The sequence below is a fragment of the Neolamprologus multifasciatus genome, chromosome 16 (genome assembly GCF_963576455.1).
Source record: "Neolamprologus multifasciatus chromosome 16, fNeoMul1.2, whole genome shotgun sequence".
Taxonomy (NCBI): Eukaryota; Metazoa; Chordata; class Actinopteri; order Cichliformes; family Cichlidae; genus Neolamprologus; species Neolamprologus multifasciatus.
Genome location: NC_140454.1, coordinates 4,431,427 through 4,455,649, shown reverse-complemented (window position 1 = coordinate 4,455,649; position 24,223 = coordinate 4,431,427). Strand labels below are relative to the sequence as shown.

At 43.6% G+C, this 24,223-nt stretch overlaps 1 protein-coding gene and 1 long non-coding RNA gene across 6 annotated transcripts in view; both read left to right on the top strand.

Moving 5' to 3' along the window:
• sema5ba (sema domain, seven thrombospondin repeats (type 1 and type 1-like), transmembrane domain (TM) and short cytoplasmic domain, (semaphorin) 5Ba) overlaps positions 1-24,223 on the top strand; it is a 222,446-nt gene that overhangs the window by 145,227 nt on the left and 52,996 nt on the right. For all 5 annotated transcript variants that reach the window (XR_014869864.1, XM_085135965.1, XM_085135963.1 and 2 more), the window contains 5 exons: positions 2,357-2,419; positions 3,160-3,258; positions 3,357-3,570; positions 10,271-10,556; positions 23,200-23,335. Coding sequence is in view for 4 of the 5 variants with exons in the window: in XM_085135965.1 (XP_084992091.1) it covers positions 2,357-2,419; positions 3,160-3,258; positions 3,357-3,570; positions 10,271-10,556; positions 23,200-23,335 (798 nt within the window). In the remaining variant the exon portion in view is untranslated. The remainder of the gene's footprint in view (positions 1-2,356; positions 2,420-3,159; positions 3,259-3,356; positions 3,571-10,270; positions 10,557-23,199; positions 23,336-24,223) is intronic.
• On the top strand, positions 10,564-19,468 carry LOC146500062 (uncharacterized). The gene is made up of 2 exons (XR_014869880.1): positions 10,564-16,017; positions 16,048-19,468. It is a non-coding gene; the product is annotated as an uncharacterized LOC146500062 (long non-coding RNA).

The following is a 24,223-nucleotide window of genomic DNA, read 5'->3' as shown; positions in this document are numbered from 1 at the left end:
CTCCCCATGTTTGTGTGGGTTCCCTCCGGGTACTCCGGCTTCCTCCCACCGTCCAAAGACATGCAGCTTGTGGGGATAGGTTAATTGGCTAATCCAAATTGCCACTAGGTGTGAATGTGAGTGTGAATGGTTGTCTGGCCCTGCGACAGACTGGCGACCTGTCCAGGGTGTACCCCGCCTCTCGCCCTATGACAGCTGGGATAGGCTCCAACGCCCCCCGCGACCCTGAAAAGGATAAGTGGAAGCGAATGGATGGATGGATGTTTTTAGGTGATTCGATGCTGTTTTATCTTGTTTTTGTTTTAATATAGGGCTGTTTTAATTGTATGTTTTATGTGTTTTATTTATTTATTTTTCTGTTTTCTGTTATTCTATTGTTTTAACTTATTTTCTGTACATCACTTTGTTCCTGTGCTGGGTATTTTAAAGTGCTTTATAAATAAAATTGGATTGGATTGGATAAAGCTGCTGTGGTGAATGTGTTCGTCGCATTTAAGTCCGGTATGATCTGTAACAATGCTTGGGATCCTGTTGCTAACTTTGTCTGCGGTTGCAGCGCTGTGCAGGTAGCGTAGAGCATATTATCCGTGTGCTGCCGAGGCTAACGAGCAACATTCACGTCCGGCACAGTAAACAAATACTCACTGATGGGTGTGAATCTGTACAACAGGAAACATCTTTACTTTGATGTATGTCGCTAAAAAAGACCGTATTGACTAGCAGGGGTTTAAGCTGCATCCAAAAGAATCAAGAATGACATTTAAAATAATTAAGAACTGTTTGCCTACAGCATCTTGGCAGCAGAAACTGTTCTGCCTGAGTAATAAAAAAAAACAATCACACAGTTGTGAATCGTCTATGAATATAAGCTGAGAATAAAAGCAAGAAAAGAAATCCCAAGATAATGTGCAGATGTTTGAGCAGCTCGTTAGGCCGCAGATTGCGCTGTTCAGTGTGGCGTTTTCACTCATTAGCAGGAATTTATGCAGAAGCTAATCATCCAAAATCATGAACTTCCATCCCTTAAAGCATAGTTGATAAACTCCATGATCTGTGAAATAAGAGATCTATTTATATACTCTACATTTTGTCCCCAGAATGGTTTTGGCAGTTCTCTTAAGTTCTGATTAAATGTCCGTAGAATGTTTTATTTCCTTTTAAATTATTTCTGAGCTGTGAGGATCTGAAAAAATAAAAATAAAAATCATTAAGTCAAAACTTTATTCTCCCAGCAGAGCGTTTTACAGAGTCTTAGGGCTATACAGTTGTAGGAGTTTTAATTTAAGCAAAATGAAGATCCAGAAAAGAAAATAAATGGCGTCACCTGAGGACAAATTTACACATAAAGAAGTTTTAGTTAAGAGAAGCTTCACAATGAATCAAAGTTTTTGCCTTTTTAACTCTTGGAGTTTGTTCGAGTTCTCCATCTGGCGAATGAAATTGTGACCCAGTTTAATGTGGACTCTTGTTTGGCCTCAGTTGGCAGGCTTCGCCGAATGTTGGGTCACAACTTCGTCCCACTGGCCAGTTTTCCTGGCAATCCCCCGACATGTAGATAATTATCAATTCTGCGTGACATTAATCCTTTAGGGAGGGAAGGAAATAAAGAGAATAAGAAAGAGATGAATTGTTGTTATATAATGGCAGACTTTTTTTACATTTCGTTAACCTCCTCCTTGGGCAGGGAGATCAGAGAAGAGGAGGAGATGGGGAGGAGGATGAGTAAAATGAGGCCAGTGACACATAACGGGGGGTCCTCTGGCACCTGCTCATAAACCGTACAGTTAATGCCAAGAAAGGGACATCTCTCAACCCCTCTAAACAAGAGCCAGAGCAGCTCCGGTGGCCAAGGCAGACTGTGTGTATGCTCATGCATTAGTGTGTTTGCAGTGCAGCCGCGCAGCGCTGCTGTGCTGCATCCGTAATTAAGCCCAAGACATACCCATCAACAGGAATATAATTGGGCAGTGGGAGGGTGGAGGTGGTGGAGTGGAGGTGAGTGCTGCAAACTTTCAGAGAGAGAAGAAAGGATAAGAAGGAAGGGAGCGAGCGAGAGAGAGAGAAAGCCATTTACATGCTAATGCTGTCCTCAGCCCTTCAAATGCCTCGTTGCGTGCTTTGCCCGCTACCCTCCAATAAGCTCCGGGCTGCCAAGCCAGTCGCCATGTTTACACAATAAACAAACAGCAATGAGGTTAAAGTCTTTTCATGCATCTTTTTGAGCGTGCCTACAGTATTAGCAACAGTGCGCTGTTGCGTAACTGTTGTAAGCGTCTGAAGGACTCAGCTGACTGATTTTCGGCCTCTTTTGTCATCACCGCACTTTTTTTTTCTTCTTCTTGTTTTTGTTTCCTAGGCGACAGAATGGGCACCGGACGAGGAGACCAGGGGGTCCTGTCAGAGCAAAGGCAAAACAGAGGTAACCTCCATCACGCCCCCAATTACAACACTTCACGTCCGCACTGCCTGGCTTACAGAGAGGCCATTTTTGATATCTTCTGGCTGTCGTGGCGAGGTCCTCGCGGGCCTCGTGGGAGGGCGCTGCGCAGAGCAGCTATTTCAGACCCTTCAATCAAGTGTTGTTTTTCTTGCAGTGAAGAGAGAGGGCAAAAGGGAAGGGAAAGAAAATGTGCACAAGGGAGTCTTGGGTGAGACTCTCAAAAGGACTTCCTCTCAAATATATCTGATGACAATTGGCGCGATCAGTTTTCCTGCTTCAATGATTTTTGTAAGAACTAATTGCACCACTCTTTTGTTTTGGGGTTTATTCCTCTCACAGTGTCTATACAGTGAAGACTGATACCAAATATACAACAGGCTGTCATTTTTCTTCGAAACCTGCATCACCGCAATTACCTCAGTCCAATAAATCCATTCTCAGCCTTTGTCAAAGCAGATTTGATTCTTTTTATTAAAACACATTCTTGACTTACTGTAGAGCCTATGTCAGTGTCGCAGACAGGCTTCCCTTTAGTTACAAACAAGTATTCATATTTCTGAACAATAGACTCACAAGAGCAAAAGCTGCACACTGAATTGCTTTGATTGCATGCCAAAGACTTGGTCCATTGTTCTTTTCAGCAACACGTCCAAGAGTATTTCGCCAACCACCTCAGCTTTTGCTCTACTTCAACTTTTCCCCTTCCTTCTTCTCTGCAGACCGAATGTCAGAACTACGTCAGAGTCCTGCTGGTGAACAAGACGGAGGTCATAACGTGCGGAACCAATGCTTTCCAGCCGCGTTGTATCGCCAGAGAGGTAGTTACGTGTGTGTCCGGCTGTGCGGGTTTTGTCGAAACGCGATGAAAAGGCCGCAGATTTAACGCACCGCCCGTGTCTCTGTGCCCCGCATTCAGGTGGGCAACTTGAGCAGCGTGCTGGAGAGTGTGAACGGCGTGGCCCGCTGCCCGTACGACCCTCGCCACAACTCCACGGCGGTGGTGACAGAGAGTGGAGAGCTGTACGCCGCCACCGTTATCGATTTCTCCGGCCGTGACCCCGTCATATACCGGAGCTTGGGCGGCATGCCACCACTCCGGACTGCCCAGTACAACTCCAAATGGCTGAATGGTACAGAATCACTGCACGATCACACTGACGTCCTATTTGAGTGTCATTTATTTAACTGTGCTTCAGATAATGAGTATTTTCATCACCAATTAAAATTCTAGTTAATTACTTTGCTACTCGGTATTTTGTGAAATATGGCCACCAGAAATTCCCAAAAGGAGAAGGCGTTATTCAACTCTGTGACATAAATGTTGAATGAAAAAGCAGAGACGTGCAGAAAACGCTGCAGAGCTGCGAGCTGGTGTTACTGGTGCTCTTGGGCTCATTTTAGAGCTTTTAAATCATCCAATTTCAGGGGTGTGAGTTACAGGTTTGCTTGTGTTCGACTGAGTAAATGTTCCATTATATTTTTCTGTCAGAGTCTAGAAATCTAATCAAATAAAACGAGTAATCTGATCAGTAATCTGACCTGTTGAACTTGAGATAATCCACAGGGTTATACTGTGTCAAATAGAAAATACCTGCTGCTGTTTCTTTAAACGTTTCCCAGGTCCCGTCTTGAGCGCCGGATGGGCCAAGTCGGCACTTTTGCTTCCAACACAATTTCCTCCCATGTTAGAGCCAAGATAGATCAATCCGGCATGCTTCTTTTTCAAAGGTCTACAAAGACGGCTGTGATTGAAGTACTGTGTTGAACGCAGAGTTACAGGTTAGGCATAGGAATCGGTGGGATTTACAGAATGGCGGGGAACATGAAATACTGTCGGTGCTTCTGGTGCTGGTGTCAGTAATCTCCCAGCTGCTGACGCTGTGCCTTTTTCTCTCTACTGGAAACATTAAAACACATTCTGACTCAAGCAGAAATGTAGCAGGACCGTCCACTGAAAAGCGCTGTCATCGAGTTTCTTTGATATGCAGTAGCACTGAGATCTGGACGTGTTATGTAGAGAACATGTGCGATTCTGGAAGTAAAGGTCAGATTCGTTTTCAGTCTCACAGACAATGTCAGATGACTAACAGTTCTTTCATAGCCTGGATGTATATTAAACTCTCTCCTGGTTTAATTATCTGTATAAAATACGAGCAGCCGTGTCAGAAAATGTCTTTCTTAATGTAATGAGGGCAGTGACTAATGAGTATTTTCATTACTGCTTGATTTCCGCCCTCTTATTTTCTCAGTTTATCCACTGAACATTTAGCCTATTAAATGTCAGACAGATCACCAAATTCCCAAACGGTGAATCTGATTCGTGGAGTCGGAGTAGCTTGTTTTGTCTGCTGGCCGGAGAAACGCAGCCGATCCATCATTTAGAGCTGATGGCGACTGATTGTCTTTCACTGTTAAAAGAATTGTTAGTGTAAACTGTATTTCTTGCTGTAAGAATAGGAAAATGCTGTGGTAGTGATAGGAGACAGATGAGAGAGTTGCAGGTCCAGGAAGAGGATGAGAGGGAAGCGGGAAAGATTGAGGACTGAGGAGTCAGTGAGCGGTGTAATTATTCCTCACAGCAGGGAGAGGGTGAAATTACAACACACAGCATGCTTCGCCCCATCCGGGGACGCCGCCTGTGTGGGCTTGAACATGCATGTATGTATTTAGACTGTGTGCAAGCTCCACATGCTTCCACGTGTGCTGTATTAACACACGCACAGGAAGAAAGCCTGTTGAAGGGAAGTGAGCGTCAAAAAAAAAAAAAAAAAGATCGAGTGCACATCAGCATAATCACAGCTGGCTGCACGCACGGTGACGCACGCATGTCGCCCTCCACTCCGCCGGTCGAAGCCTGCTTTGCTTCATGGCTGATTCTATGAGTGTTATGGAGTCGTGTTCCCCGGTGAATTTGGGGTGTGAATGAAAATCTCATTTCCAGCTCGGAGCCTCTCCAGTTCAGCAGAACCAAAGGCGGGGAGGGGGTCCTGGATCTAATCAGTCTCTTCTCTTATTGGATTGGTTGCCTGCCAGGTGCTGACCAACTGTTTCCCATCATGCATCTGAATGTCACAAGGAGCTACATGCACAGTCTCCTGAGGAAAAAGTCTTAAGGAAATGCCTGCGTGCTTCTCTCGGTTTCCTCACAGGTCTCATCGGTAGCCACATGTTTATTTATGTTTTTGCTATTAGCCTTCGGCCTCCTCTCAGCTCTCGGAAAAATGTTTCTCGGCAGATATTAAAAGAAACCAAAACATCAAAAGTCGTAATCTCTCATGCTTATGCATTCAGCTACAAGTGATGCTTCAACCTAATGTGAAGCTCTTTCATTGATCTAATTTGCGCTGGCAAAATACTGTTTTGCAGAACATTAAATACTGCAGAGATCGTTTTATTTATTAAGTGATAGTAAAACTCTTAATGACGCTACGAATGCAAAGCAAATACCGAGCGTGTCTCCAACTTTCTTTTTAAATCTGCTCCTGGCAAGAAGAGTATAGCATTAGTTCAGGTAGAGCAGTGTATTAGCCAGTTGGCATGAACTGTTTCTTTCATGCTTCCCTTTGAGTGGCTCAATCCTCAGCTGCTCATCTGCCAACTGACTTGTAACATCTAATCATATTCATACACGCACACAAAGAACTTCATAGCCAGACTTATATTACTCTGCTGATACCTCTCCAACGCTCCAGCTGCTGCTCTTGGACAATACCGTGGGCCTTGCAGAGCTTTATTCTTTGCACAGCAGGATTCTTGTTGCTACAGTTAGAGCCCCATTAAAGCATTTTATTGCTATTATGCAATCATTTCTTTATAAATCATGAATTTTTTGCACAACTTTGTCAGACTATAATAAAATTAAGAGTTAAATTCGATCCATTATAGCCATTTCCAGCTCCATATTTTTATCATGAGGCTGTACTAGATAAGATTTTCATAACTCGGTTCACAATAATTATTATGTATCTTATACTGGACCTTAGTGCAGTCCCTCATTTCAACCTCTGTTTGAAACAAGCTGTTTTAGCACCCTTCTCACATCCTTTAACCCAGCTTTTTTCTTATTGGCTGCTCTTCACAAACAGAAGGATTGAATGGCAGGTGGGTGGAGCTTCTGTGCTCACATCCAGAGCAGGTTGTTTTCAGAATCCAAAGTAAGGATGAGTATAACTCTACTTTAGGTTTGAGCTCAGGATGAACCACAAACTCTATATTTCCTTCATCCAAACCTAAAGCTGCATACACACATACTCACCCTCGGTCTGTGTGCTGCATGTGCGCTCTTACTTTGTCTGCAAAGGAAAAAAAGGTTGGAAGTATAATCCTCAAGGACATATGTTTCCTCCAAATCTTATCTGGCAAAACAAATTAGTTTAGTACAAAACAGGTTTTTGCAGGAGATATATTCAGACATCTTTTGCCCACTCTTTTAGCAGCTAAGCTAGCTGAAAAGTGAGACATGTCAAAAAGACACAAAACGAACAGTTCTGTAAAAATGAAAACAGAGATCATCAGAGGCATCTAACCTGCTTACAAAAGAGCTCGTCTGTCCCGTTGATGTAATTAAACTACCCGACACCACCCGTCCCACCTGTGTTTAGCAGAGCATCTTTGCATTCCCGCAGCATCCTTTTGCTTGAATAATAAATAGCCGTGCACTTTCAGCAGTGATTGTGTTTGATCTAAGGCATCATGTGACGTTACTGGAGGCAGCTTTACTCCAGCACCCAACCAGCCTGCCAGATTGAACAATCTGTTTATCACTTAGCAGGATACAGAGGGAAAAAAACAAAACTCTGTTCATCACATTTTGCACCCACGCAGCTTCAGTAATATTATGCAGAATCTGTCAGCTCCACCTGCCCTTTGCCTGACACACGTACAAGCGCGCATAAACACAGGTACAGTATGTAAACACAGAACGACTCAAGCACACCGAATACACACGCTTATCCCTTACATTAGCTCACCTGCTTTCATATAACAGCTCCTTAGCTTTAAAGGGAAAGTAGCACTAACACATTATGATGGTTTTGCAGTGTCAGTCACCCTGCAGGCATGGCGACTCTCACTTGTTCATCAGCACGCCTGTTTGCACCGATTAACAGTCTGAATGCGGGATCGGAGTTTACTACAGAGACCTTGACAAAGGTTTGACAAATCTTTTTGCCACCGCTGTAAACACTGTGATTACCTTTGGGTTTCATGTATAATAAAAATGCTAATAACAAGCGCTCTGTTTCTTTAATAGCATTCGTACTCGCCTTCGATTTGAAATACCAGCTGAGGATGAACTGATAAGAACCGCAAGTTAATTTCATTTAACTCGATAAGTCGATTAGATCACCTGCTAAATTAGCCACCGCTGCTTTCCTCACATTCTCTTAGAGTAGTAATTATGGCGGTCGGGGAGCGAGGTCTTTGGCACTCGCCGCCCCTTTAATAAAACTTGATTACAGCGTTGAAAAGTTGGGATTCCTCCTCCTGCTGTCTTTCTTCTTCGGAGACCACGGGAGCTTTGGTTTGTGCTCGGCCCAAACCGCCAGTTATTTTCATCACAGATGCTGTCGCTGTGTGTGGAGAGGCGGATTAGTTTTCTCCCTGCTTTGTGTAAAAATTGCTGCACATTCCAACACGGCTGTTAACAGGTCATGTCCATCCTGTTTGTGCGTGTGGAAGCTTGTGTGTGTGTTTGTAATCGCAGTATCTGCCTTTTTACATTTTCATTATGTGTGTGCATGTGTCTGTGCAAATTATGGTGATATTCTTCCATTCATGTTTTTGCCCGTGTGAGCGTGCATGTGCCCGGATGTGCTATCAACAGTGTTGGGGAGTAACGGAATACATGTACCGCCGTTACGTATTTAAAATACAAAATATGAGTAACTGTATTCCGTTACAGTTACCGTTTAAAAAGGTGGTATTTAGAATACAGTTACTTTGTTGAAATAAATGGATTACACGGCGGTACTTCCCTGTTTCATATTGTCGCGGGTCAGGACTGTTTGGGTTTTGTTTGACAGCTACGTTCTGTTGTTCCAGGTGTTACGGTTGCCATGGTTACAGGGTGACGCTCTCTCTCTGCGTGTTTCCTGGGTGAGAGAGCGCCTGTTGTTGTTGTGCTAAGCTAATAGGCAGAATGCTACAGGTATAGCTCTAAAGAATGTAGCATCATGGGCAGTGTAGTCCGTGCTGCAGGGAGAATGGACTGCTGTACCCGTTATGTGTCTGTGAGCGTGAGGAGGGAGAAAAAGGAGAGTGGAAAAGTACAGCAAAAACGGGAGCTGGAAGCATGTAAATATAATAATAATCACTGCAGCCAAGAAGAGAGCCTGACGAGCCCAGTTGTAAGTAAGCTATTAAGACTCGACTGTACACCGTGTTCGTGTTTTCCTCCGAAACAATAAGTTCTGTTGCAGCAGCCTTTCAACGCCTCTCTCTGTCTCTGCTAGCAATGTTGACCCAGACAACAAAGTAAAGCTAGTTTTCGGCTATGAGCCGACACAGAACCCACCGTATTAGTCAGAGGTCCCTTTACTACGGTTCGGAGCCGCAGACCTTCAGTAACAGTAATAAATCACAGCAATAGTACATTCATGTAGTTGTAAACAGCATGATAATATATTAAGTAATCCAAAGTATTCAGAATACGTTACTCTCATTGAGTAACGTAACGGAATATGTTACAGAATACATTTTGGGGCATGTATTCTGTAATCTGTAATGGAATACATTTTAAAAGTAACCTTCCCAACACTGGCTATAAGTTACAATAAATGGGTCCCAAGAGAAAACAGCAGCAGCAGCAGTGTGTTTGATCATTTCTGCACATTATCTGTACTTATCTGAAAGAAGAAGAAAACACAGCGGTACACAACAAATCTTCAGCGTGATGCTCGGTGTCAAAACAGCAGTGTGGGTGTTGAGCTCGAAGTGTCGCAACGATTTAATCCTCTCATGAAAAACAAGACGTCTTCTACTTAGCGATCGTTAACAACCTCAGCTTTTTATTAACACTTATGAATGTTTTTCTAAAAGACTGCAAAACCCTCAAAATACACTCCTCACCTGTAAAAACAGGTCATTTCAATTATATGCAGTACTAAAAACAACTTTTTTAGGTTTATTTTTATGCTACAAACTAGGATTGTAAAGTTTAGCATTTTATTAAAAGTATCACACAAGAAATGTCACATGTCTCCGGCGTACATAAAGCCAAGACTGTCACCACGAGAAGATGCTGCAACAAAAAGAAAGTGAGCTTTCAAATGAGCCTGTCCCGTTAGATTTCTGCCAAACACAAATGTACAAGTCGAAGCGTCCTTTTCCCCCCCGACAGCAGACGGCAGTAAATTAGTGTTTGGTGATGAGCCATTCGTGTCTAAAGAGTGACAGTAACGTCCCTCTTGTTCTGTGCCGTTTACCTGATAACCCACCGAGCAGAGACGCCCATTAATCACTGTGTATGCGTCCCCACCCGCACCCCCCACTTTTCCCAGGCAATAAAAACAGCGCGGACATGTAGTTAAACAGAGATCGCTCCATGGATTTACCATCAAAATATCAGACAGATTTATTAGTAACCGTTTTTTATCTGCTTCCTATCCGTCTCTGCGGCTTCTCCTCATTTACACATTTGACATTTAGGCTCCTTTTCCAGACCATCTCAAACTGGGACGGCAGTGGCAGGAATTCAAACTTGTGCTTGTATTCGGTAATAAGGAGCAAAAGGGTCGAAGCAAACAGCATCTACAAGATAAATGATGCAAATATTTCTGTGCTGCAGGAGTAGATGTAATGATCCCCTCTCCCCTTCTTCCCCCCCCATAGAGCCCCACTTTATCTCGGCCTACGACGTCGGCCTCTTCACCTTCTTCTTCCTGAGGGAGAATGCAGTGGAGCACGACTGCGGCAAGACGGTGTATTCCCGCGTGGCGAGGGTCTGCAAGAACGACATCGGCGGGCGATTTCTCTTGGAGGACACGTGGACCACGTTCATGAAGGCGAGGCTCAACTGCTCTCGCTCCGGGGAGATCCCCTTCTACTACAACGAGCTGCAGAGCACCTTCTACCTGCCCGAGCAAGACCTCATCTACGGCATCTTCACAACCAATGTGTGAGTGAGCTCGAGCGCGCACACGCCCACCGCCCTGTTCGACACACACGATTTGTTTGGCTAGTCTGAGCGCTGACGCCAAGAGAAAACCCGTGGCACGCGGCCATTTCATCACGGCTCTGCGTTTGAGGTAAAGCAGCGATGCTTGCAGACGTTTAGGGCGCTGAGTGCCGCACCTGCCGAATGCGGCGCCGCTCTCTAATAAAATTCAACCACCTGCCTTTTGTTTACACACTTCGCACTCCACTTTTATTCCAATTTATTCGCGACCGAACTGTGAAGTGCTTTTTTCGTTGCAGCATAATTGAGGCTGAAATAAGTTGAGGACAAAACTTTCAAACTTATTTCGATGTACAGACGTTTCGATTGGGTGTCTTTGCTTTGTTTTCAGTATATGATGTCTACAGTCTGTGAACACACGTGGAGAAAATGTCATCCTGGGGGGGGGGACAGGTTTTACTTTAGACGAGGTTTCCATGTTTTTAGATCTAGTATTTAAAAACATTACATAACAGTTTATCTTTAAAAGCAGGCGAAAGAGATTCGTCGTTTCAAAGAGCTCTTGTGCAATCTTGATTTTCCTCCCCAAGAAATATATTATTAGCTTTGTTGTCAGTGTTCACATTTTTTATAAACACCCCAAGTTAACAGCCCACCAAAGAGTCTGTTCTTTCAAAAAAATGCACATTAATGGCAGAGAAAATACTTTTCTGGCATTTACTATCTAAATCAATTCAGCCTGTGCAAATGTGGGTATGAGCCTGCTGCTCAGCCGGGGTTTGCAGGTGGATTACTAAAGGAGCGTAAAATCTGAAAAAGACACAAAATAACCCAAAAGACACACAGAATGACCGCAGGTTCATTGTGAGTATGTCTGCGTCCCAGGGCTCGTTTCATCAGCATTTGTCTCTTATGTGTCTAGTGTGACAGCATCAATATTCCTCTTTGTATCATAAAGCATAAAATTACTGTAATGCAACACTTACCCATGCATTCCTCCTCGATGTTGCCCTCGCTGTTGAATAGAAAGGCTGAACAACCCCACCAAAACAAGCTGCAGCTGTGCTGAAGAGCCCTTTCAACAGCAGCGAGAATATTAATAAGGGAACGCTGGCGCGCACACCGTAGCACTTGAACTTCTCCTCATTTAGGCCTCGGATTTCGTCACTTCGTAAGGTTTGTTACTGCAACATTTTCCTGCCTGTGTAGAGAGACAATCTTCCAAAGTTTGAGCCACCCCGCTGCTGCTAACGATCAGTGCGGATGCACACAGCTCTCTGCCGAGCTGGATACACAGATTGACTCACGCTCTCTCTGGTGCGTTTGATTGCTCCAGGTGGGGGTGTAACACACTTCATTACAGTGAGGAAACACCGAGAACTAAAGTGTGTACATTGGAGATTATTTTTGCGGCTTTTATGTTTAGTAAAAGTGTAATTGTGTCACACTTTGCTCTAATTAAAAGGTGGCAGCAGGCGCGCAGCAGCTTGGTCAATCTGTTTAACACAGTAGTCCAATAAAAGATGTCAAGGAGACATGTACATCAATATAAATTATAGCTCGGGCCTTTTTTATGTCTGCGATCCTTTAATGTGTGTTGCAGATGTGGCTCAAGTGGTAGAGTGGGGCATCGACCAATCGAAAGGTCAGTGGCTCCGTCTCAGGCTCCTCCAGTCCAGCTGTCGAAATATCCCCGGGCACGATACTGAACCCCAAATTGCCCCCAATGCATCCATCGGAATATGAGTGTCTGTATGGATGTTAGATTAAAAGTGCTCTGTGTGTTTGTGTGTGAGATTCAGAGACTTGCAGTGAGTGCTTCAAGTGCTCAAATTGAGTTGAAGGGTGCCAAATAAGTCCATTTATCTGTGACTGTATTTATTTTGAAGTATATTTAAACAGCATGTATCTCTCTCTGCACCGGTTCTGCAAATTATCTCAGCGCATTCATACCCCTCAATGAATTATGACTTTTCCTTTTAAGACTTCCCTCGGGACAAATTCTGAACCTCGCATGAGATTGAGAACACTGAAGACTTACTTACTTAGACTTAGATCCTCCCGCGCCGATCGGCGCATCGGGCGACAAGAGAACGCCATCGAACTCGGTCTATCGCGGCAGTTGTTGCTTCATCCCATGACAGTTCGACTGAACGTAAATCTTCAAGGAAAGTCCTCCTCCATGTTATTTTAGGTCTTCCTCGCCGTCTCTTTCCATTCTTCGGGTTCCACAGAACCGCGACACGGGCAGGTCTCGGGTCCGGTAGCCGAAGGATGTGAGCGGCAAATCTGAACCGACGCTTGGTGACTTGGACATGGAGCGGCTCTACTCCCGTACGGCGATATACTTCTTCATTGGTAACGCGATCCCGATATGTGATCTTGAGCAGCCGTCGAAGACAACGTTGTTGGAAAACGTCAAGATGGCTGATCTTTGCAGTTGATTTCCAAGTCTCCGCTGCATACAGTGCCGTCGGAATAACGATGGTCTTCAGGAGCCGCAACTTGGTTGATAAAGGCAGTGCGGTGGTCATCCATATAGGTCGTAATCGTTGAAAGGCTGCCCATGCTTTCCCAATTCTGCACTTAACGTCATGCTCCGCGTCCCCGTCACTGCTAAAAGTGCAACCCAGGTACATGAACCTGTCCACCTCTTCTAGCTGCTGCTGCTGCTTCACAGTAACCGCTGTGTTTGATGGTGTAGCGTAACCAACTCGCATAAACTTCGACTTCTCGCCGCTGATCCTGAGTCCTATCAGTGCTGCTTCTCTATCCAAAGATGAGGTTGTTTTCTGAAGAGCCCGGAGTGTTGGTGCAAGTAAGGCTATATCGTCCGCAAAGTCCAAATCTGTGAACTGCTGCAGGGGATCACGTCCGGCGATGCCCATCGTGTTCGGTCCAATTGCTCGGCGCATGACGTGGTCAATGGCGATGTTGAAGAGGAATGGCAATAGGACGCAGCCTTGTCACACACCAGTATCGATGTTAAAATATTCCATGATGCCGTTGTCTGTTTGGACGCAACAACTAGAGTTGTGGTACAACGCTTGGAACGCGGTAACGAAGCGGTCGGGTACGCCGTAAGACTTGATGATTTTCCAGAGCGTGTCTCGATTAAGGCTATCAAAAGCCTTTTTAAAGTCAACGAAGTTCACGCATAGCCTTTGCTGGAATTCGAGGCTCTGCTCAATAATTGATCTCAGCGTGAATATTTGTTCAATGCAGGACCTTCCACTTCTAAAACCCGCCTGCGCCTCGCGTAGCCGTTCATCCACCGTTCTCAATAGTCGCCGAAGTAATACCTTTCCGAACACCTTCCCTGGGATGGAGAGGAGAACACACTCCATCCCACACACTGAAGAATAAAGGATGAATCAAAACTAAAAACCAAGACAACACTTTCTATATCATTGTTCTAACTACGTATACATCTACCGTTGAGTCATGAAATGCTGTTTTCCACAGTGACAAGGAAGTATGTAGCAGATGCCAAGGATGCTGCGTACATAACCTTTCTTTTTCAATTTGGAAAGTCGAATCTGAAGCCACCCAGTCCACCACTTGAGTCAAAGTCATGTGAAACTATTAAGACTTGGCGATAAACCTTGCAAGCGTGGCAAAACAATCTCTTGAACTGCACATGCACTTTGTGCCTGCGTGCGTGTAAGGAGCCGCGGCTGATGCTATTCAGATGTATTCTGAGTACTGTCAGGGGAGAAGTCGAATCCAGCCTCTCACCTTCTGCTCTCTCACCTGTTAAGCCGCCGGCAGTTGACACTGCGTTGCTGCTTCCCATCAGCCTGCAGCCATTTTTGGTGATAGATGGGAAGAGCGTGAGAGAGCAGGAAATGGCCGAGAGACAAAAGAAATGAAAAGCCGGGGGGATAAAGAAAGAGAGGAGGAGATCGAGAAATGAGAAGAGGTAATGAGAAAAATCATTAAGCTCCGAGCTTTTGTCTTTCTCCCATTGTCTCCTCCTTCAATCCTGAAGCGACTTGCCGGTCCACCCTCCAAAACTGCTTCGCTCTTTGGGGCTGGATATGTTAATGCAATCACCACGAACACTGTCTCCATCTGTCTGGCCTAAATTGAGCAGACTCACAGCTGCTCCCTGGAGTTTGGGGCTGTAAAACAAAACAGGAAGAGCTGGAACGGAGCACTTGTACCCTCTGTCTGCCTGGGCCGGCTCTCGGTACTATAAATCCACCTCCTCCCTCTCTTTGCGACCGTCTTGGTTTAACCCTCGGTCAGTTGTTTGGTTTTTACACTTTAGGTTGATGTTTGGCAGACAAAACCTACAATTTCGGTCGTCGGTGAAGTCGTTCATCAAGAAACAACAGTCACAAAGTTTTGTTCTCGCAAAATTCAAAGGCGCTGCTTTGTGAAATGAGCATTTTGAAGTGTTCTCTCATTTTTTCTAGATCAAACGATTAAAAAAAGGGAGGCGCTGATTTTTGTATTACACTGCAAAGAATGCTGCTGTGTGTCAACGGATTTAAAACATAATGGTTTTCATCCCTGTTACTCAATCTCTACACAGCCCACTAAGCAAAAGCAGCTCCCTAACAGAGCATCAGCAACCTCTTTGATCCTCCCTCCTTTTGTCTGTGCATTCAGGGACAGTGCTGAGTGTGGGTAACCTACGTTTTGGGCAGTAAAGTACATTTCCCCTCGTGATTTTATGCATACAGAGTGAGAAAAATGGGATTTGTTAAGTAGCTTACATGGACAGTTGTATGCTTTAAACAGAAATGTGTGTTTTTTGCTGCGGTGCATGTTCATAACACAGGGAGAGCGTTCTGGTGGAGCGTTCAGTCTGCACAGAGCCTTTTAGTTTGGACGCTTCCTTCCTCATCTGCTCTCTGCAGCTTGATGAGCTCCCTTCAGAAGCAGACACAGCTTTTTAGCAATGCTTCCAAAACGCCTTCAGCAGCCACAGTTAGTGAGACACACACTACAACTCCTGTGCTGACACACGTTTAAGCCTCATTGCAGTTTCCAACTGGAAGCCAAAGTAAACTTTATGTTAGCATGATGATATTTCCAGTTTATTGTTGTTTTTCTGATTTTGATTGGTTTGTAGAACCGGTGATGATCGAGCCATGAATTCACATCAGGTAATTAGAGAAAAAAACAAAGAAAAAAAAGCCGCCACCGTCCAACAGAGCGCGTCAAGCTGTGAGGAAGATTTTAGCATTCCATCAGAATAAGGACACTTAAGTCCTAAGAGCACAGCCAGGTCTTTTAATTAACTCAGGTTCCTTATTGGCAAGGTCCTTCTGCGCAGTGATTCTCCTGCTGAGGTGTCTAACCTGCCATTACTAACTAATTATGAGCCTCCTTATCTATTTCTAGGTGACATCACTGACCCCCTCCACTTCTCGGTCTCATATTGGAGAGGTTAGCAGGGGGATATGGAGTACTGCAACAAATGGCCCATTAATTGATTAGTGTGTAATTTGTCTAAGTGATCTATTAAGTAACTTATGAGGCAAAAGTGCAGAACATTTGATGTCTTCAGCTTCCTAAACGAAACGATCTGCTGTATATCTCTCTAAACTCTGTGCATTTGGGTTTTAGATCAGTGGAAAGAACGAAATGAATCATTGCACCGATGCACCGATGCACTGATGCCCGACTTCCACTGTTCACACGGTGGATCTTTTTTCAGTCTTTTGAAAAATGGACTAATCTGAGCTTTTACGCAGGATTAAGTGTTATCTTTGCATGCAACTAATGTGAATGGAATTGATGTAGAGATTTCTTTAGGTCTAGATTGTACTACAGACAAGCAAGTTCACGCTACAGTGTCCAGGCTGCCTCGTTCGAAGGCAGGGTAAAGATTTACCACAGCGATGTGTTTTTTTTTTAAGTTATAAGTTATATAAATTGTTGGACACGTATCCTTCAAATTTGACAGTGGAAAGCGGCGCAAATAGATCTTTAACTCCTACTTGTAACTTCCACAAATACTAATTTCATTAGAGGATAAATGATCTCTAGCTTCAGCCCCAATAGTTACTTGGCGCGTCGTACTTTTAGTGCAAGTCAAACTCACTGAGACATACCCCTGACTGAGAGCTCTCCTATCCTTGGAAAATATGTGGCTGACTCCAAGCCAGATCAGATTTGACGTGTACGATAAATGATATTCTGGGCAGCCGAGTGAGGCAAGCCACATAACTACCATATTTCTGATTTTACACAATGTTCTCTTCCCATCATATCACTGCCATCCAATCTACCTTGAAATGAACTGGGAGCTCATCTTGAAGACTGGGCCTGATCTGAATACAGCTTCACGGACTCTTCCGCTTCTGCAATTCCACTAATTCCACAGCTTTTACTCAAACATACATTTTTATTCACATTTTCTTTACTTGACCTATTTGATTCACGACGCAGCAAATATAGGTCACATTTTTAAGAGATGAAACCCCCCCACCGAGGTTCAATTGTGTGTCAGATTGTTGTTGTCGTCGCTGGGATTGTTTTTGTGATGTCTCCAATCTAACACCTGGATTTTTGTGCAGCCTATTGAACTTGTGGCATTGCTTTATTGTTTAGTGTAGGTGTTGCTGACTCAGTCTGCCTCTGAATGTGACTGTTTCGGGGCAAAGCTGTTGCTTTCGCTGGCAGTATAAAAATATGTATGGATAATCCTGGCAGCCTCTGTTCAATTGCTGGTCCCCGCAGCCATGTAGCTGTGCTGAGTGGGCCCTTTTCCTTTTTTGCTGCGATGCAGGTATTCGACGAGGTTGAAACATTGGCCTTAATGTGGTTTGAGCTGTACCCTTCGTCACACAAAACGAGGTTAGGTGCATTAGCTAAAAAGCTGGGGATTCAGCTGTGTGTTAGCGCTGCACGTGCATTTTGCTTGTCAAATCTTTTTTTTTTTTTTTAATGCAGCAAGTTAAAAACAGACTCACTAGGGACACAGTTCAACCAATCAGGTGACGCTACCAGGAAAAAAAATGTTTAGTAAGAAAAAGGAAGCTCACAAACAAACCGAACGTGCAGCAGCAGCTGTGCCACCTCCAGACTAAAAAGATAAGATTATCAGGTGAGATGCATATAAGCCTCTTGTGTTTACCAGACAGACTCTCTGGTGTTCTGATCTTTGCTGATTGTGGTTTGCAGGGAGCCATGAAACCAGGCTGAGCGAGGAGTTCATTACTTTCCTTACACCTTGGAGCTGATCTTGGAAAAGTGCCACAGCATCTGCAGAATTAAGTTTTCAGTTGCTTCAGTTTTACTTGAAGGATAAAGCCTTCGTTTTTGCTACGTCTTTCTCATTGGCAGCAAGTCTTGAGAAGGCATGGCAACTGGCAATGTGTTAATATAGTTTCCTTTTTAATTTCCTTAAACAGCTGGCCTTGCAGTTCTTTTAGCCTGCATAAACTGCAGTAAACAGAGGAGTTGTTGGACTATTTTCAGCAGTGCATTAATTCACATCGGGTGATATAATGAGTATCTCTGGCAGCACGACCATGTATAGGGGCCTGGAGTTAAACTTAACTGCAGTGTGTTGATGGGAATAAAGACATCTTTTTGTGATCTGAATCGTGTGGTTTTACCAAGCTTTAGATCCACATACAGTTTGTGATGTTAACATGATTTAAGCTTTGTGACATGGTTATCCTGTTGATAGCAGCCATCAGGAGATGAATACACTGTTTTCAGTGTATTTTTCTGTGTTAGTTGTAATTAGTTGTTATTTGACTGACTGTTTGAGGCAGTCTGGCCATTCTCCTCTGACCTCTGTAATCAAAAAGGGATCTGAGACATCCAGCGCACTGGATATTTTCTCTTTGGTTGTCTAAGAAAACCCCTTTAGATCAGCAGTTTCTGAAACAACCATACAATGTTCAAAGTCTCCTAAATCACCTCTCTTCCGCATTCTGATGCATGATTTGAACTTTATGGGTTGTGTTGATGGTGCCTTAAACATGTTAATACCACATGACTGGTCGATTAGATATTTATGTTAACAGGTGTAAAATAGCAATAACTCAGTATTAAAAAAATTAAAGAACTTGACTTTTTAAACGTTTTATACAGATACGTTGTGTCATTATCATTACTGATGCACTTATGAATAAGCAGTACTTGCTTATTCATGCTGCACCAAGAGATGACTCATTTTAGCTGCAGATAAAAAACAGGCAGTTCTCAAATTAAGTTTGAGCCTAAAAAAGCTCATAAAATATGCATGTGGGGTAATCAGGTTGTTAGCTTTTAACTGTTGCAAATCTACAACGCCTGCCGTGAGAAGGTTAATAAAAACAGAAATATATAGTACGACTGTAAAAATACAGCACTGCAAAATCAGCGCCGAGTAGCTACAAAACATGTTATATATTGGTTTGGAGAGTGTTCAATAATCAGTGGGTATGGAGGTAATGCATATCTAACAGAGAAAGAGAGAGTAAGAGTCACAGGCAGAGCCTCGTCACCCTGATCTTTCTTATTCTGCCTTCTCTGTCGAACTCCTTCCATTTCTGATGCTCTGCAAAAAGCCACACACCTGCAGGGGAGCACAGTAAAAACCATACAATGGGAACAATGGGCATTGGTTTGCGCAAAAGCTCATAAACAAACTATTAGTTCTAGACTAAGGTTGTTGCAATACAAATGGTTAATGCAAATATATATTACTCCGGAAAAATTAAATAAGTTCAACTCTAATATTCCAGACACTTGTAATAAATGTAATGAAGATAAAGGTAACTTTTGGCATTGTATTTGGGATTGCAGGAAGATTGGCTCCTTTTGGGTTGCAGTAACACAAACTTTGAAACAAATATTATCCAAAGAGGTTGTTTTGGATCCTGGCTTCCTTATTCTGGGATTGTACCCAGAAAACATGAGGTACACAAAAAGTGACAGAATGTTTATTGATATGGGTTTGTTACAAGCAAAAAGATTAATTGCACTAAAATGGAAAAAAACAAGGGAACCGAGTATCACACAGTGGATAAAACAAATGATGGTGGCTTTGCCATTGGAGCGGATAACATGTATACTGAAAAGGAAATGTTTTTGAGAAGGTGTGGAGACCATTTGTGAATTTTGTAGAGGGATTTGTATTATCTGAGGAGGACGAGGACTGAGGGCAATGACATTTGATTTGGGATAATGACAAATTTAGGCCTTTACCGGAGCGATAAATCTGACGACTTTTTTGTTTTCTTTTTGCTGTCTGAGAGGAGTGTATGTTCATGTAGTGTTTAGAATGTTGGACTGTTTGTAAGTCATTAAAATGTAAAAAAAATAATAAAGATATTGTTGGGAAAAAAAAAACATACAATGAAAAATCCAGAGAAACACGTATCGTGTGTAGCATTAAATTAAATTGGTTCAAACTGGAGTAAAGAAATCGGACAGAGAGTGATGGACATGGATACATTCTGTAAAATAAGACGGGGAATTAAAGTGACAACCAGTGACAGGATGAGGCTGCTGGAATGAGATGAATCGCTTGAAGAAGTAACTTCACTCATATTAACAGTAATCATCGTGGTGCCGGGCCTCGGAGAGTAGCAGAGCAGCGGCGGCAAACAGCATAGCAGATGTCAAACAGCTTTTCAATCACTTTCCCGGGCTTTTAAGCAGGCTCAAAACATATGGGTTGCATCCATTAGTGCAGTAGGCTGCAGTCCTTTCACTGCACCCTTTTGCTCTGCTCTCTTGGCATTACGTGCCGCGACGCGCTGTCAAAGCAGACCTCTCAAATAACCTGGACGATGTCAGGCTTTCTGTGACCGAACGCAGCTTTAATGCGAGCTGTAGCTACGGTACGACCACGGAGCCACAGTTTAACTTTCTATTATGTCAAACTGTGTAGTTGGGCCTGTGTGAATGTGCAAACTGTTGTGGCTATATCCCTCAGTGATTGCAGCGCATTTGCCTGTGGTTTCCTCCAGTTGGGGTTTGGTTACTGCTGGCTCACCACAGCGGCTCACTCTGCTTTACACATTTTCTCTCTGCCTCCCTGCCACTCTTTTCTCCACCAGAGCCATTGGAAAAGAAAAAAGGAAAAAAAACCACCAGAAAAAGTCCTTTACTGAAGTGTGCAGGCTGTTTTCCTCAATGGCCTTTGAGTCGGTCAATGAACCACCTGTTTGGCTTCCCCCGATGTTTAGTCAGAACTCATTTGGAGCTGCACAGCACTTTGCTTCCCCGCGGTAATGACAGAACACATTAGTTATTTCACTGCCCTGAACTGGACCACTGAGAAAGTAGTATTCAACACAAAAATCAACAGAAGAGACCAGCACTCTCCCAGGAGACCTTAGAAACAACTCTGAGGTAAGAATGGTAACTTAATAAAAAAACAAAAAAACAATGGTTGCAACAGATTGTGACATTTTGTCTTTCTAGTCATATACAAAAAACTGATCACTTTGAGTCTCTAGTTTGAAGTTATTTAACTAAGAATAAGAATGGCCTGTACTTGTATAGCGCTTTACTTAGTCCCTATGGACCCCAAAGTGCTTTACACTACATCCAGTCATCCACCCATTCACACACATATTCACACACTGGTGATGGCAGCTACATTGTAGCCACAGCCACCCTGGGGCGCACTGACAGAGGCGAGGCTGCCGGACACTGGTGCCACCGGGCCCTCTGACCACCACCAGTAGGCAACGGGTGAAGTGTCAACCTTCCGATTACAAGACGAACTGCCAACTCTTGAGCCGCGATCGCCGCAAAAAGTGGTAAAGTGGAGCTTTAAAGATGAATCTTAATTACACTAATCAGGCATACCATTATAAGCACTGGGGCTGCATAGCAACAGACCAGTCAGAGTGCCCCATCCTGACCCCTGTCCACTGCCGAAAGTACCAATAATGGTCACGTGAGCGTCAGAACTGGACTACGGAGCACTGGGAGAAGGTGGCCTCGTCCGATGAATCATGTTTTCTTTGATGACCTGGGAACACCTGACACCAGGATGCACTATGGCGAGCCAGTGGTGGCTAGGTGATACTTTGGGCAATATTCTGCAGGGAAGCCTTTGGTCTGGAAATCTATCTGGATGTTACTTTGATACGTACCACCTGCCTAAGCATTGTAACACACCATGAAATAGTATTCCCTGATTGCTGCGGCCCCTTTTAGCAGGATAATGCATCCTACCACAAAGCAAAAAATGCTTCAGGAACGGCACCTTACAAGACTTAAGGCAGCGGTCTCCAACCTTTTTTGCACCACGGACCGGTTTATGCCCGACAATATTTTCACGGACCGGCCGTTAAGGTGTTGCGGATAAATACAACAAAATAAAACCCAAAGCATAATAGGATGTAGTGAAAATAGACAAACAATAGGATTGACAAGATCCACAAATAATAATGTCATTCTAGTCCTCATGTATCTAAAACACCCAAATCTTACCTAACAGATATTTGCCCCATATAAACCTGAACCCGGTCGAAAAGACACCAGACATTTGACCTTATAAAAAGTGTCCTAGCACATTTTTCACCCAGCAGCACATCTCATTACTGTAGCTGTAACTTCAGTAATTGCAAATAAATTCTCTAATATAGCTTGTCTAGCTAAGAGATGGATAAATATGTCATGTGTCAGAAAAAGAACAAGAAAGAAAAAGAAAAATGAACAAATAACCATTTACCAAACCCCAGTGATACAGCTTTTCCCGCAACCAGCAGTCTTCAATGACTCATACTTCACACAAGGAGCCAAAACAAACTCAGGAACCCTGCCATTTTAAAAGTATCCCTTTCTCTGTAGGCTGATGGAGTGTCCACGCAGACGTCATTACAGCCACATTTTTCACTCCTCAACTCACAAAAGTCCACAATGGGCCCGCTAATGGCTTGCATCTTATTTACATTGCGTTCGCTAAACCTCAGCTGAAAGTTTTAAAGGCTCTCTGCTAACGTTTGTGTTGCTAATGCAAAGTCTTGTGTGTGGATTCGGTGCAAGTCTCTTTCACTCTGTGGCTGTTGCCTTTTCTCTCACTCTCTCCCAATCTCTTTCCCCTTTAATGGTATCACTCACTAACTTCTAACTGGTAGTTTATCAGCAAAAGCTATGTCAAGGCAGCAGGCTGTTCGCTGTGCTGTAGAAGGTTTGTGTGTTACTGGATGTACTGTATAAGAAGGAGGAGGAAGCAGTCAGCAGTAGCAAGTTGTTAAGAAACTCATTACCCTGCAGCACAATATTAGTAAAGAGCATCACGATAATACCTTTGCTGGCATTGCTTGTTTGGCCAGGGTTTACTCTCATATGTTACACCTGTGAGGCGACTGTGTGTGTGTGTGCACATAATCTGTGGAGCTGCCTCCCATATCCTCAGCTTAATACTGTCCCCATTCACTGCTCAGCACTGATAGCATAGCTTAGCCTGCAGCCAAAGCAAGCTAGACATGGAGCGCCTGTGTATTGTGGGTATAAATGATAGGACTTCCATTAAGAGGATGGAACTCTTAGCAGAATAGCTTTATTGCACAGCTGGACATTGTCGATTTCTGATATGCCTTCATTTGCTGCCAACATTTTAAGCGGTTATGAATATTATTGTTGAAATAATATTTGTATTTTTACCTCCTTTTCCCTCCCCCCACCCTCTTCCTCCTGTCTTCTCCTCCCCGTTTCTCTCTCTATAAAGCAACAGTATTGCAGCATCTGCAGTGTGTGCCTTCAACTTGAGCGCCATCACCCAGGCCTTCAACGGGCCTTTCCGCACCCAGGAGAATCCTCGTTCCACTTGGCTTCCCACGCCCAACCCCATCCACAATTTCCAGGTTAGTTTAACCACACACCTCCTCACTGAGTTAAATCAGTCAGTTACCTTTTTAAACTGTGAAAGAGGAAACTGTAATTAGAGCTCCAGTTCACGGATACCAGTTTGCAGAAGTTAAGCCATTTCAATCAGACACCAATTCAATCCAATTCAATTCAATTCAACTTTATTTATATAGCGCCAAATCACAACAAAAGTCGCCTCAAGGCGCTTCATAGATACAGAGAAAAACCCAACAATCATATGACCCCCTATGAGCGGCTGAGGATGGGGCGGCCATCTGCTGCGACCGGTTGGGGTGAGAGAAGAAAGACAGGATAAAGACATGCTGTGGAAGAGAGACAAAGATTAATAACAGATATGATTCAATACAGAGAGGTCTGTTAACACATAGTGAGTGAGAAAGGTGACTGGAAAGGAAAAACTCAATGCATCATGGGAATCCCCCGGCAGCCTACATCTATTGCAGCATAACTAAGGGAGGATTCAGGGTCACCTGATCCGGCCCTAACTATATGCTTTAGCAAAAGCAAAGTTTTAAACCTAATCTTGATAGTAGTACTTTTAAATACATAAGGAACCACAAGTAAACCTGCAATCTGAGAGCAAAGTGCTCTGTTGGGGTGATATGGTACTATGAGGTCTTTAAGATAAGATTATGCCTGATTATTAAAGACCTTGTATGAGAGAAGGATTTCTAAAGCTCAAGCCTCAAGTGGCCATTTGATGAAGTGCAGTTTTTGGCACTTCCAGTTCCTATTCTTAGCACTGATTAAGATAAAGAGTTACCCCGCTGTCCTTCCATCTTTTCCAATTTGTAATCTTCTGATTGCAAAATACTGTGAAAACAAAAAAGTTCAGTATCTTGCTTTTTCTTTCATTCATGCAA